An 11425-nucleotide genomic window follows, 5' to 3' on the forward strand; every position below is an offset into this window, starting at 1 on the left:
CCCTCTTACCGCCGCCACCACCACCACCACTGCCGGCACCACCGCGGATACCAACGCCTGGCGGGAGGGTGGCTGCACCTGCTGCTGTTGATGGTGTTGTGGACGAGCTCGGCACGTCCGTGGCAGCAGACTGCGTCGACGAATCGGAGCTTTGCGCTGCACATGTGTGTGATGTGGTGTGTGTGTGTGTGTGTGTGTGTGTGTGTGCGTGTGTGCGCGCGCGCGTGTGTGTGTGTAGCGTGTGTTTTGTTGCGAGTGGGATTGAGTCGTGAGAAGTGAGCCGCATGTGCCGAGATGAGTTCAGCGTAACGGCTACACCACAACATCAGGGGTCGCGTATGCCAGGATAATTCAACCAACACGGACACACACACACACACACACACACACACACACACACACATTGAAACAGGGACGTACTTGTGCTCTTTGGTCGTTTCTTGAAGGAGAGCCAGGAGAGCAGCTGGCTCATGCGAAGTCACGCAAGAATGCAAACCAATGTGAGCGGTGAGTGAGTTGTGCATGATGCAATGGGCAAATTAGCAAGGGGGCTCACCGCCATGATTCTGACCATGATCAACAACAACAGCAGCAGCAGCAGCAGCAGCAGCATCGCCTTCACCTTGTGTCGCCGACCATCATGCCCGACGTCGTGACGCGATCTGCCAAAACACACACGTACACACATACACGCACACAACACACGCACACAAACGCAAAGAGTGAGTGCCAAGATGTGCACATGTGCGTTTGCTGGTGCCACCACTTGCGCGCGTGCTCACCATATTACACACTCATGTGCATGTGCATGGCTGCACCCTTGCACCAATTGCATCAAATGAACAAATTGCGTCAGTCGCATTAATGGCATTGGTTGCATCAGCTGCTCACGTTGTGGACGGGGACCGGCTCTTGTCGCGCGGTTGCGATTTCCGGTCGATTGTTGTCGTCATTCGCAGCCGCTGTGCCGTCTGCTCCACCATCACGTCAAACACAACCGCGGGCTGTATCCCATTGCACATGCAGGGCGTGTTGGCGTGTTTGCAGGGATGGATGGCGTGAGTGCATGAACAGGCGCGCGCGTGGCGTGTATGTGCAGGTGTGTGTGGGTGCGTGTGTGTGTTTATATGTGCTTGTGTGCTTGTGCATGTGTGTGTGAGTGTGTTGTGTGTGTGTGTGTGTGTGTCTGTCTGTCTGTCTGTCTGTCTGTCTGTCTGTCTGTCTGTCTGTCTGTCTGTCTGTCTGTCTGTCTGTCTGTCTGTGTGCCTGTCATCGTGTGTACTCACTATGCGGCAGAGCTCCGCTGGACGGGTGCAGACGACGGTGCAGTGGCGTCGCGTCTGGTAGATGGTCGCCAGCTCGCCAAACATCGCAGGCGCAGTGAACGACCCAACCTGATGATCAAGTTGGCGGGGTTGGTGGTGGCGGTGGTGGTGGTGGTGGTGATTACTCCATACAACCGCAGGAACACATGGCGAGACACATGCAGCTGCAGATGTGCACGAGCCCATCGCAAGTGCATACATGCATGCAATTACAGCAGCCAAGGTCATGCGTCGTGACAGCACCTGTGCTTGTGCTTCGCTCTGCAAGTCCTTACGCATCACTTTGAAGCCACCCCTGTCACGTGCATCGATGAAAGAGTTGAGTGGACGTGTGGACGTGTGAGTAAAATCAAGCCACTTGAGCAGGACAAGAAAAACAGCAACTCGGAACAAAATTTACCATCCACACACACACACAAACTCAAGACTCCAGCATTGTCCGCCAGCACCACAACCACCACTCTTCACCGCCACCACCGCTGCCGCGGTGCGTACGCGAGTGCAATGTAGAATCCTTCGTGCGCCGCGTCGCCCTCCGTGAAGATGGTGTCCCCTGGTCGCGCCTCAAACCGGTGGAACTTTGGGAAGTACGCGCGCAGCATCTCCTGTGCGGTCAGACGGGCGGTGGTGGTGGTGCGCGTGATGTGTGTGAGTGATTGTGTGTGTGTGTGTGTGATGTGTGATTGTGAGGACGTAGACAAAAGTGCTTGTGTGTGTGTGTGTGTGTGTGTGTGTGTGTGTGTGTGTGTGTGTGTGGACGAAGCAAACACCAGCGAAATACACGTCACATCACCACCCCTCACCCCCCAACACACACACACACACACACACACACACACACACACACACACATGTGCACACACACACATGTGCACACACCTGGTCGTCCTCGTAGAAGATGTTGAGGCGCATGAGCTGGTGCATGATGGCGGCGTACGCCTCCTCCGCGGGCTCCAGTGCCGTCGGCGCCGCTGGCACTGGTGTGCTCACCGCCCGCGTTCGCGCATTCAGCGACGGCAGCAGGTGCAGCTTCTCCACGGCAGACTGCTGAACATGAGGGAGGAGAGTGTGTGGATGGTGTGATATGGTGTGTGTGTGTGTGTGTGTGTGTGTTGTGGTATGTGTGTAGTGTGATGTGTGTGTGTGTGGTGTGTGTTGCGTGTGTGTGTCGTGTAATGTGTTGCGGTGTGTGTGCAGTGTGATGTGTTGTGTGTGTGTGTGTGTGTGTGTGTGTGTGTGTGTGTGTGTGTGTGTGTGTGTGTGTTGTGTGTATGTGTGTGTGTGCGACATAAGTGTGTGACATGCGGTATTATTGATCAGTGCGCGCCGTAGTGAAGTCATGTACACGTCTCGTTCCCTCTTCCATGTCGCGTCTCCCCCCCCCCCCCCGTCCAACAACAGCAATGGCATCCCCTCATGACGAAGCAGCAGCACCCGGCCGGCATCTTCCGCTTACCGTGGATGGCAGCCGCAGCGTCGCGCGAGGCGCACGGAACAGCGACGGCAACAACGACGTGTCACTGATGCGGGAACAGCACGGAAATGGGAACGGCAATACAGCACCAGAAGCAGCAGTAGCAGCAACAGTCGCGCAAGTTACAGCACCAGCACCAGCACCAGCACCAATTACAGCAACAGAAGCAGCAGCAGCAGCAGAGCGGAACAAGTGAGTTCAAAACACGTCCATCACCCAAGTGACCAGGTTCCTTTGCACAACGACCACCACATGATAAAGGACGACAAGGGAACAAAAGCAAACTGGCCCTGTTATTTTTTCTCCCTCTCACTGCAACAGCAGCTGCACAACGTTGCCTGCGAGCAAGAGCGCACAACAACCAAGGGCAAGAATCGTACGCTGGATCGTGGCGGACGGGGATGGAAAGCACGCTGATGGGCATTTTCTGCAGCAGCACACACATGTCGCCGTGGCCTAAGACAAGGGATGGATGGTGTCGTGGTGGTGGTGGTGGTGGTGGCGGTGAGGGAGACACAACTTCAAGTGGTTGGCATGACCCAAACCAACAAAAGCAGACACATCCGATGGTGATGGTGAAGTGACAACACACACACACACACACACACACCAATATGACGGCAATACGTGCATGCATCCACGCCAGTGCGTGTGTGTGTGCGTGCGTGCGTGTGCGTGCGTGCGTAACAAATAGGGTGGCATAGAATACGGCGATCAATAATTCCCTCACGAATGATGCAATGGTCTTCGTGGGTTAGAAATAAGGCCAGCACTGCCGAGAAAGGTGGGGGGCGGTCTACCGGTCAAGGACTACCTCTCTGACTGTTTTTCACTTTTTCGAGCAAGTCGCAACCTTAGTTGAATTTGGTAATGCTGATTGATGCACACATAGTACGAACTACGGTCCTAACAATCAAGCACGGCGATGAACAGTGCCTACACGAATAACGCTATAGTTCTAGTGTGTGTGTGTGTGTGTGTGTGTGTGTGTGTGTGTGTGTGTGTACCGTTTTCCTTTGCGAGGTCGAGTGGCACCTTGCCATCGTTGTTCTTGACCTTGTAGCTCGCGTGCTCTCCAACAATCAGGCGCAGGCAGATGCCGCGCTGCCCGTAGCTGTTGCATGCGGTCGTGGTGAGTGTTAATGGTGGTGTTAGGGGTGAGGGTGAGGTGGGCGTGTGGTGTGGAACATGAAGCTCGTGGCACAACACGGCAAAGACAACAACAACAACACACACACACACACAAAATGCGTACGCAATACACACACACACACACACACGCACGAATACGCACGCAATATACACACACACACACACACACACACACACACACACACACACACACACACACACACACACAATACGCCAAAGTGCCCGCTCGCAGCATGACAAGGAGCGAGGGGGGGGGTGCGGACCGGGCTGCGTCGTGCAAGGGGGTGTTGCCATCGCCATCGACTGTTGTCGCCGGCTGTCAACAGCGAATGCAGACAGACACGATGAGCGCGCGCACGCACACACACATGCACGCACGCACGCGAGCGGTGATGGTGACGTGAGGTGACGTGCAGTACCAGTGCACCGAGCATGCACACACAAACAGTGTTGATATCGACACAAATGATGTGCATCGTCATCACACACACACATGCACATGCACATGCAGACGGAGCGCGCACCACTTGTGTGAGGATGTATGAGACGTCGCGGAGAAAGCCGTCACGGATGGTCTGCGAGAGCTGCTGGCGCGAGAAGTGCTCCTCGCTCAGCGCCATCCCCTGAACACACACATAAACACACATGCACACACACACACATGAACGCACACATGAACGCACACATGCACACACACACATGCACACACACACGAATACACATAAATACACACAAGCACGAGCACGAGCACGTGTCAGCATATGACGCATGACATGTCACCATTGCCCCGCGCTCTCATTCCACCGACGTGCACTCGTATGTGCACGCACACGCACCCACGCACACACGCACACACGCGCGCGTGAGCACCTGCCACGCCTTGAGCGGGCGCATGTGTATGGCGAGTGTGCTGTCTTTGCGCCTCCGCAGCACACCCGGGTCACCGCCGCTGCCCGTGTTCGTCGTGGCGGTCAGTGGTGTTTGGGGCCGTTCGGGTGAGGACGTGGGGAGGCACGCGCACCCTCTGACGGCAGCAGCCGTTTGTTGCTGCTGCTGTTGTTGCTGTTGTTGTTGTTGCTGTTGGTGCTGTTGCTGTTGCTGCTGTTGCTGTTGGTGCTGTTGGTGTTGTTGTTGCTGTTGTTGTTGTTGATGTTGTTGGTGGTGTTGACTGGTGTGACCGGGAGCGCCGTCGTGTTCGCGCTGTCACCGCTGCATTCGTTCCCGCCGCTACCGCTGTTGCTTGACACATCAACACCGCCTGTAAGGATCGCGGTTGCGCTCACAGCCTCGTTCTTCGTTCTTGGCACTGCCCTTGTGTTGTGATCTCGCCACACGTCGCAGCCGCCTGTTACTGCTGTTCAATGCTGTCACTGTCACTGCTGGTGCTGGTGCTGCTTGCCACCAATCCCTCTCCCCCAACTGCAGTGCGACGGCGTGTGCTGGTGGCTGAAGGCGCTCAATTTCCGTGCTGGTGCTGGTGCTGACGGTGGTGATATGGAGGTGCTGACACCAGGGGTTTGGTGCTGGCACGTATCAATATGCCGTGCGTGCCGCAACGCGTCCGCAGCCGCGCGATGCGCTCCGGTGGGAGATGTTGGGAAGCCTGTGCTGATGTGGCGGAGCTTGCGTGATGGAAAGTGGTGGTGATGGCTTGCACCCGTTTGCACCCCTTCGCCGAACACGGCTTGCGTTGCGTGTGGTGCTGGTGGCTTATGGATATTGCTGTCGATGATGATGATGGCCAGGTTACGTTGTACGGTGCACGTTGAGGGCCTGTTGTCAACTCCACCACCACCTGGACGTGTGTCGCTCGTCGCCCTGCCGTTGCTGTGGTGCGTGTTCCCCCAGAGCAGGTTGGCTGATTGACGCGCTGCTGCTGCAACCCAAAAACCCTCGTCGTCCCCGTGCCGTGGCGGTGCCGCGGAGGTGCGTGCTGCCTCTTGTCGCTTGCTCCCCCCGTTTCCGTGATCAGGGAGGGTGTTGCTTGGTCGTGTGCTTGCCAAGAAGCCGGCAATCCAACCACCGCCTTAAAACACTAAAGACAACACACCGCAAACAATTGAACCGCCGCCGCCAAACACGACCTCGCGTTGGGAAACGTGTGGTGGATGTTTACGGCGGTGTGGGCGGGTGTGTGTGTGTGTGTATGTTCTTCGTCTTGGCCGAGACGTCAAGTGTTGCTGATGCTTGCAGTTGATGTCGCTCTGGGTTCCGATGACGGGAGTTGATTGATGCTGGGCTGACTTGCATGCACATGCGTGTGTGTAGCTGTGGACGTATCACAATGTGTGCGTGCGTGCGTGCAGACGTGCACGTTCGCACGCATCCGGTGTGTCTGGTGCGTGTGCCTGGTGCGTGTGCGTGCCCCACCCACCCCTTTTCCCACCTTTGACAACAATTACGAACCTGTTGGCCTTGACGCGTGTGTAGATGATCGTTGTAGGGTTTCCTTTGCGCCCACTCCCACGGGACTGTTTCACTTTAGCTTGCGGGTGTGTTTAAGCGGGGTGTGTATTTGTGTGTCTGCGATGTGTGTTTATGTGGTGTGTCGGGGTGTGCATGTGTGTGTGTGTGTGTGTGTTTGCGAGACAGCGGTACAGTGTGAGGGGAGACGGCGGCAAACAAGACATACAAACACCCACACACACACACACACACACACACACACACACCCCACACACACACACACACGCACACCCCCCACACACACACACACGCATGCAACAGGATGCAGGCACGGACACACCGACAGGCTTGCATGCTGCTTGAAGCAGCACATGCAAACCAAGCAAGCAAGCGTAAACACACGCGCTCGTGGGGAGGGACATACGAACATACACACGGACTACAGGGCGAGCTTGCACGCTTGGCGTCATCAGGCACGGCAAGCAAGCAAGCCAGCGCACCTCGATATGAGCACACACAACAATGCAGTGGCAGCAGCAGCAGTAGCAGGCGTTGGTAGGCTGGCTGGCTGGTGGGGTTTGCAGCTGGTTGGTTGGTGTTGGTGGGTGCGAACCGCAACTGCAAAGAAAGACCAAGAGGCAGGAACAAGAGGCAGGAACGGTCAATCGATAATGAGCGTGTGGGTGCAAGAGCGGGTTCTCAAAGACGAAAGACGTGTCCCACCAAACGCGCGTCGTTGTAGGTGCGAAGAGCGGTTGATTGAGGTGGCGTACTCGTTGCGTGCACACACTACAAACACACGCACAAGAAGCAAACACATGCAAGAAGTGCGCTTTACACTTGACACACGCAAAGTAGGCGGTGTCCCACTCACCCGCACAACAACACCTGCAAGGCGTACCTCGTGTCGCGTGCGATAAAGTGTCGACCAAAGGTGGCGATGCGAGTAGAGGAGCGAGAGGTGGGTACACAACGAGCACACAAACGAGCACACAAACACGCCCAACAGCACACGCCACCCGTTTTCTGCAAGCAAGTCTGCGAGGTGCGCAACCAAAGGTGGGCGGGGATGGTTGGGACAACGACGTTGCGCCAAACTTTGGACATTTTCTGCATCGAATCCCACACGAAACTAGCAACTGTTGAAAGACTTGATGCTGGTTTAATGAAATTTGGCCTATTCCGGGTAACTGGCATGCCCGCTTCAGGGAACTGCCTCGCACGCAAGACATTTCGCCATGTTTTCCGTTGAACGAAGGATGCCGAAACTACGACACCATCATTTATACTAACTGCACAACACCACAAAGCGTTGTTGGATCATTCGTGAAATCTTCCTATGGTTGTCACTATCCCATACAGCCACAGACAACGAGAACGACGAGTGCGAACGACGAGCACGACTGCACACACGCACACTCACGCACACACAAGATGAGCACAGACGATGCACTGGATCTCACCGCCCCAGCCGGCTTTGAGCCCGGGTACTCACATGTGTGTGTCTGTGTGTGTAAATGTGTATCTGTGTGTGTGTGTCAATGTGTTTGTGTGTTTCTGCTGTATTTCTGCTGTATCTCTGCTGTGTGTCTCTTGATGCTGGTTAATCACATGCATACCAACACAGCACGATGTGTCTGTGTTGTGTGGTTGTGTGTTGTGTGGTGCAGAGGCGCGCCAAATGAACGCTGCTTGACTTGTCTCCATCGCCACACACTCACGCGCCCCACCCCACCCCCATGTGCTATTGCAGCATGGACGAGGGAGAGGACTTGCGCGCCACGCTCAACAAGAGACAAGGTGTGCTGTGGAGGCAGGCCTGCATCCTTTCCGTGTGCCGTGTGCAGTGTCGTGTCACATGAGCTTACATTGCATGGTGTTGTGCCGTACACCTTTTTGTTCACACGTCCTTCTCATAGCAGGCGAAGAAGCAGAGATTGCACCAGGCGCACCGCAGCGCTGTAAGCATACCTTCCATTTGAATGTTATGCGTACGTGCGAGTGCGAACGTGAAGATGTGAGCGCTTGCTTCCTTAGTATTACACGGGGCCAGCCCTGTCACAGCTTTGTCGCTGACAAAAGTGTCACCGCCACCATTCCCACCTGCAGCTGTCGAGGGTTGGATTGTGATTGTGACAAACGTGCATGAGGAGGCCCAGGACGATGACATCTACGTAAGCGGGCGCACGTGTATTTGTGTGTGCGTGAACGTGTTTGTGTTTGTGCGTGTGCATGTGTGTGCGTACATTTGTGTGCGTGTTTGTGTTTTTGATGTGTGTGTCTGTCTGTCTGTTTGTGTGTGTGTGTGTGTGTGTCTGTCCGTCTGTCTGTGTGTGAATGTGTTGGCGCACTTTTTCATGAGCAAGGGATCATGCAGTGTCGAATCATGTGCGTTTGTGTGCGCAAGCACACGTACATGCTACTGTTGAGTCGTTCAGCAAGGCTAACGCAGTCACCCTCTCCGGCTCGCTTGTTGTTTGTCGCGCAAAGGACAAGTTTACAGAGTTTGGCAAGATCAAGAACCTGCACCTCAATCTGGACCGTCGCACGGGTTACGTCAAGGTCAGCCACTGGGCGTCTCTAATGCTCTGTGTGTGTGTGTGTGTGTGTGTGTGTGTGTGTGTGTGTGTGTGTGTATGGGGGTAGTGGGAGCTCTACTGTTGTGTGTGTGTGTGCGTGATAATATGTGGATGGACGTTTCTTCGTCCTGCTCTTGTATCCTTTGCAACACATTCCTCGCATGCGGGTTGGCGCGCAATTGACAGTTCTCTGCCTCCCTGCCCCGCCCTCCTTTCTACCTTGCTGTATTCATATATGCGTCATGGCTTGCCGATAGGGCTATGCTCTCGTGGAGTATGAGCAGCAGGAGGAGGCAGCACGCGCCGTCTCAGAGGTGCGGCAGCAGTGGTTTGGAGTGCAAGCTTCAGGCGGGGGATGGAGTGCTGGCAACGTTGTTGTTTGCATGTTCTCGTGTCCGTGTGTGTGTGTTCTTGTGTTCGGTTGTGTGTTCTTGTATTTGATTCGCACAAGCTGTCCCCTTCTCCCCTGTTGCTCCAATGCTCACCCCTACGCCCTACGCCCCTTTTTGTGTGTGTGTGTGTGTGTGTGTGTGTGTGTGTGTATGTGTGTGTGTGTGTGTGCGTGCGTGTGTGTGTGTGTATGTGTGTGTGTGCGTGCGTGTGTGTGTGCTGCCTTTCAGGGCACGGGCCAGGAAGTGCTGGGGCAGGAGGTGACGGTCAACTGGGCGTTTGTTCGCGGCAACAAGGGCGGTCGCGGGTACGTGCACATGCTTACTACTGCTGATGCTGCTGCTGCTTGTTGAGTTTGCGTGTGTGTGTGTGTATGTGGGAGTGTATGTGTGTGTGTGTGTGTGTTTGTGTGGGGGGGGGGGTCTGTGTGTCTGTGTGTCTGTGTGTCTGTGCGTCTGAGTAGCTTCGCTTGCCAGCGCTGCATTCAACCCCAACCCCGGCTCACTAATCACCACCTCCACAACCACTCATCGCGCTTGCATGCGCAGCCGTGGCGGCCGCTTCCGCTAAGCACCACCGTTCGTGTGTGTGTGTGTTTGTGTGTGTGTGTGTGTGTGTGTGTTGTGTGTGTGTGTGTGTGTGTGTGTGTGCGTGCGTGATGTATGACTGCAATCACCCATGTTATGCTCGTGTTGTCGTGTGTCACTTGTGCTGTACGTGCGTGTGGTGTGCTGTTGTCTTGTTTCACTTTGTTGCTTTGTTGCAGCTTGCACTTGTGTGTGTGTGTGTGTGTCCTCCGTGAAATAGAGCACAAAGTTCTGTGATGTGACGAAACATACCGACTCTTTCTCAGCCAAACTGTTTCGCACGTACACCAATCGGGATGGCCACCAAGGAGCAACCAAACACGGTTGCGACCAGCATCTGCAACCAAGCACACACCCATCAAGCACGAGTGCTCTCGTGTCGGGTTGGTGACATCGATTGTGGGGTGTTCGTGTTTATGGAGGAGTTGATGTCAAAACCAGAAACTCAAACTCGCATGCGTTCGCTTTGAATGAAACGCTTCAAACGTGGTGTTGTTATGTTGTTGTTATGTAGTTGTTGTTGTTATGTAGTTGTAGTTGTTGTTGTTGTTGTTGTTGTTGTTGTTGTTGTTGTTGTTGTTGTTGTTGTTGTTGTTGTTGTTGTTGCTGCTGTTGTTGTTGTTGTTGTTGTTGTTGTTTGTGCTAATGAGCGCACGACACGTGCTTGAGAGAGAGAGTGTGTGTGTGTATGTGTGTGTGTGTGCAACAACGTGAACATGCATCATCATACCATCACACCACCATCACACCACCGTGGCCACGGCCACCATCACTCGACGACGACGCTTGTTTCCGAGTTCTTGGTGATGATCTGTGCAAGCGAGCCGCTCGCTGGGCGCTCCCCGGTCACCCACCCGTGGAACAGGCTGACCACGCACACAGGGAGTTGTTGAAGAGGGAAGATGAGGGGGGTGATTGTGTGTACGCGAATGCATCGGGAAAACACAACGTACGAGGACGTACACAGAGAGACAGAGACAGAGAGAGAGAGAGAGACGAAGACGTCGCCACAGAAAGAGAAAGAAAGAAAGGGAAGACGCAAACATCGACACACACACACACATGCACTTGCACACACACACACACACACACACGTGTGCATACCTTGCGACGGCGCCGAGTGGGGTCCAGGCGGACGTGTCCGCGTCCTTCATGAACTTGCGGTTCATGGGCGTGTCAAGCGTGATCCTGGTGGCGGCGTCGATGGTGGAGGGTGAATGGTGATGGTGAAGGGGTGAATGGGGGGACGTGAGAGAAGAAGAGAAGGAATCGCAGAGTCGCGAGTTGAAAGATTGGGATGATCAGTGGCAGATGGCCACAGGAGTAGATATCATCATGAAACAACACGACACGACACACCGCGTCATCACCACCACCACCACCACCACCACCATAAACAACATCTTCTCCCACCACCTCCTTCTCATCTACTCCCCCCCCCCAACCAAACACACACACACACACACACACACACACACACACACACACACACACACACACACACACACACAC

General features: G+C 54.9%; 3 protein-coding genes across 3 annotated transcripts in view; 1 reads left to right on the forward strand and 2 right to left on the reverse strand.

Annotated features, from left to right (window-relative positions):
- PTSG_13116 (uncharacterized protein) overlaps positions 1–6380 on the reverse strand; it is a 15709-nt gene extending 9329 nt beyond the window's left edge. The window contains exons 1-14 of the mRNA XM_004988227.1: positions 4822–6380; positions 4476–4574; positions 4215–4267; positions 3807–3913; positions 3180–3255; positions 2782–2845; positions 2205–2372; positions 1821–1930; positions 1569–1620; positions 1287–1394; positions 892–1004; positions 623–662; positions 421–463; positions 1–156 (exon numbers count right to left, since the gene is read on the reverse strand). The exon at positions 1–156 is cut by the window's left edge and continues 73 nt beyond it. Coding sequence (XP_004988284.1) covers positions 1–156; positions 421–463; positions 623–662; positions 892–1004; positions 1287–1394; positions 1569–1620; positions 1821–1930; positions 2205–2372; positions 2782–2845; positions 3180–3255; positions 3807–3913; positions 4215–4267; positions 4476–4574; positions 4822–4845 — 1213 coding nt within the window. The 5' untranslated portion in view covers positions 4846–6380. The remainder of the gene's footprint in view (positions 157–420; positions 464–622; positions 663–891; positions 1005–1286; positions 1395–1568; positions 1621–1820; positions 1931–2204; positions 2373–2781; positions 2846–3179; positions 3256–3806; positions 3914–4214; positions 4268–4475; positions 4575–4821) is intronic.
- Positions 6381–7657: 1277 nt separating this feature from the next.
- PTSG_10902 (RNA-binding protein 8A) lies at positions 7658–10257 on the forward strand. The gene is made up of 8 exons (XM_004988228.1): positions 7658–7844; positions 8111–8157; positions 8277–8318; positions 8467–8531; positions 8848–8919; positions 9194–9250; positions 9557–9633; positions 9875–10257. The coding sequence occupies exons 1-8, from the start codon at positions 7792–7794 to the stop codon at positions 9894–9896; spliced, it is 435 nt and encodes a 144-aa protein (XP_004988285.1). The 5' UTR covers positions 7658–7791; the 3' UTR covers positions 9897–10257.
- Positions 10258–10408: 151 nt separating this feature from the next.
- PTSG_10903 (uncharacterized protein) lies at positions 10409–11316 on the reverse strand (the record flags this gene model as incomplete). Its single annotated transcript, XM_004988229.1, has 4 exons — positions 10409–10555; positions 10692–10779; positions 11018–11101; positions 11273–11316. The coding sequence occupies 4 exons, from the start codon at positions 11314–11316 to the stop codon at positions 10409–10411; spliced, it is 363 nt and encodes a 120-aa protein (XP_004988286.1).
- Between the last annotated feature and the right edge of the window lie 109 nt (positions 11317–11425).

The sequence above is a fragment of the Salpingoeca rosetta genome (genome assembly GCF_000188695.1).
Source record: "Salpingoeca rosetta unplaced genomic scaffold supercont1.37, whole genome shotgun sequence".
NCBI lineage: Eukaryota > Choanoflagellata > Craspedida > Salpingoecidae > Salpingoeca > Salpingoeca rosetta.

What these genes read in the sequence shown, in the direction of transcription:
- PTSG_10902 (XM_004988228.1), top strand. Translation starts at nt 7,792, where the DNA reads ATGAGCACAGACGATGCACTGGATCTCACCGCCCCAGCCGGCTTTGAG. An exon ending in CACGCTCAACAAGAGACAAG is followed by an intron (nt 8,158 to 8,276) that starts GTGTGCTGTGGA and finishes TCCTTCTCATAG; the next exon opens with CAGGCGAAGAAGCAGAGATT. An exon ending in CAGCACGCGCCGTCTCAGAG is followed by an intron (nt 9,251 to 9,556) that starts GTGCGGCAGCAG and finishes GCTGCCTTTCAG; the next exon opens with GGCACGGGCCAGGAAGTGCT.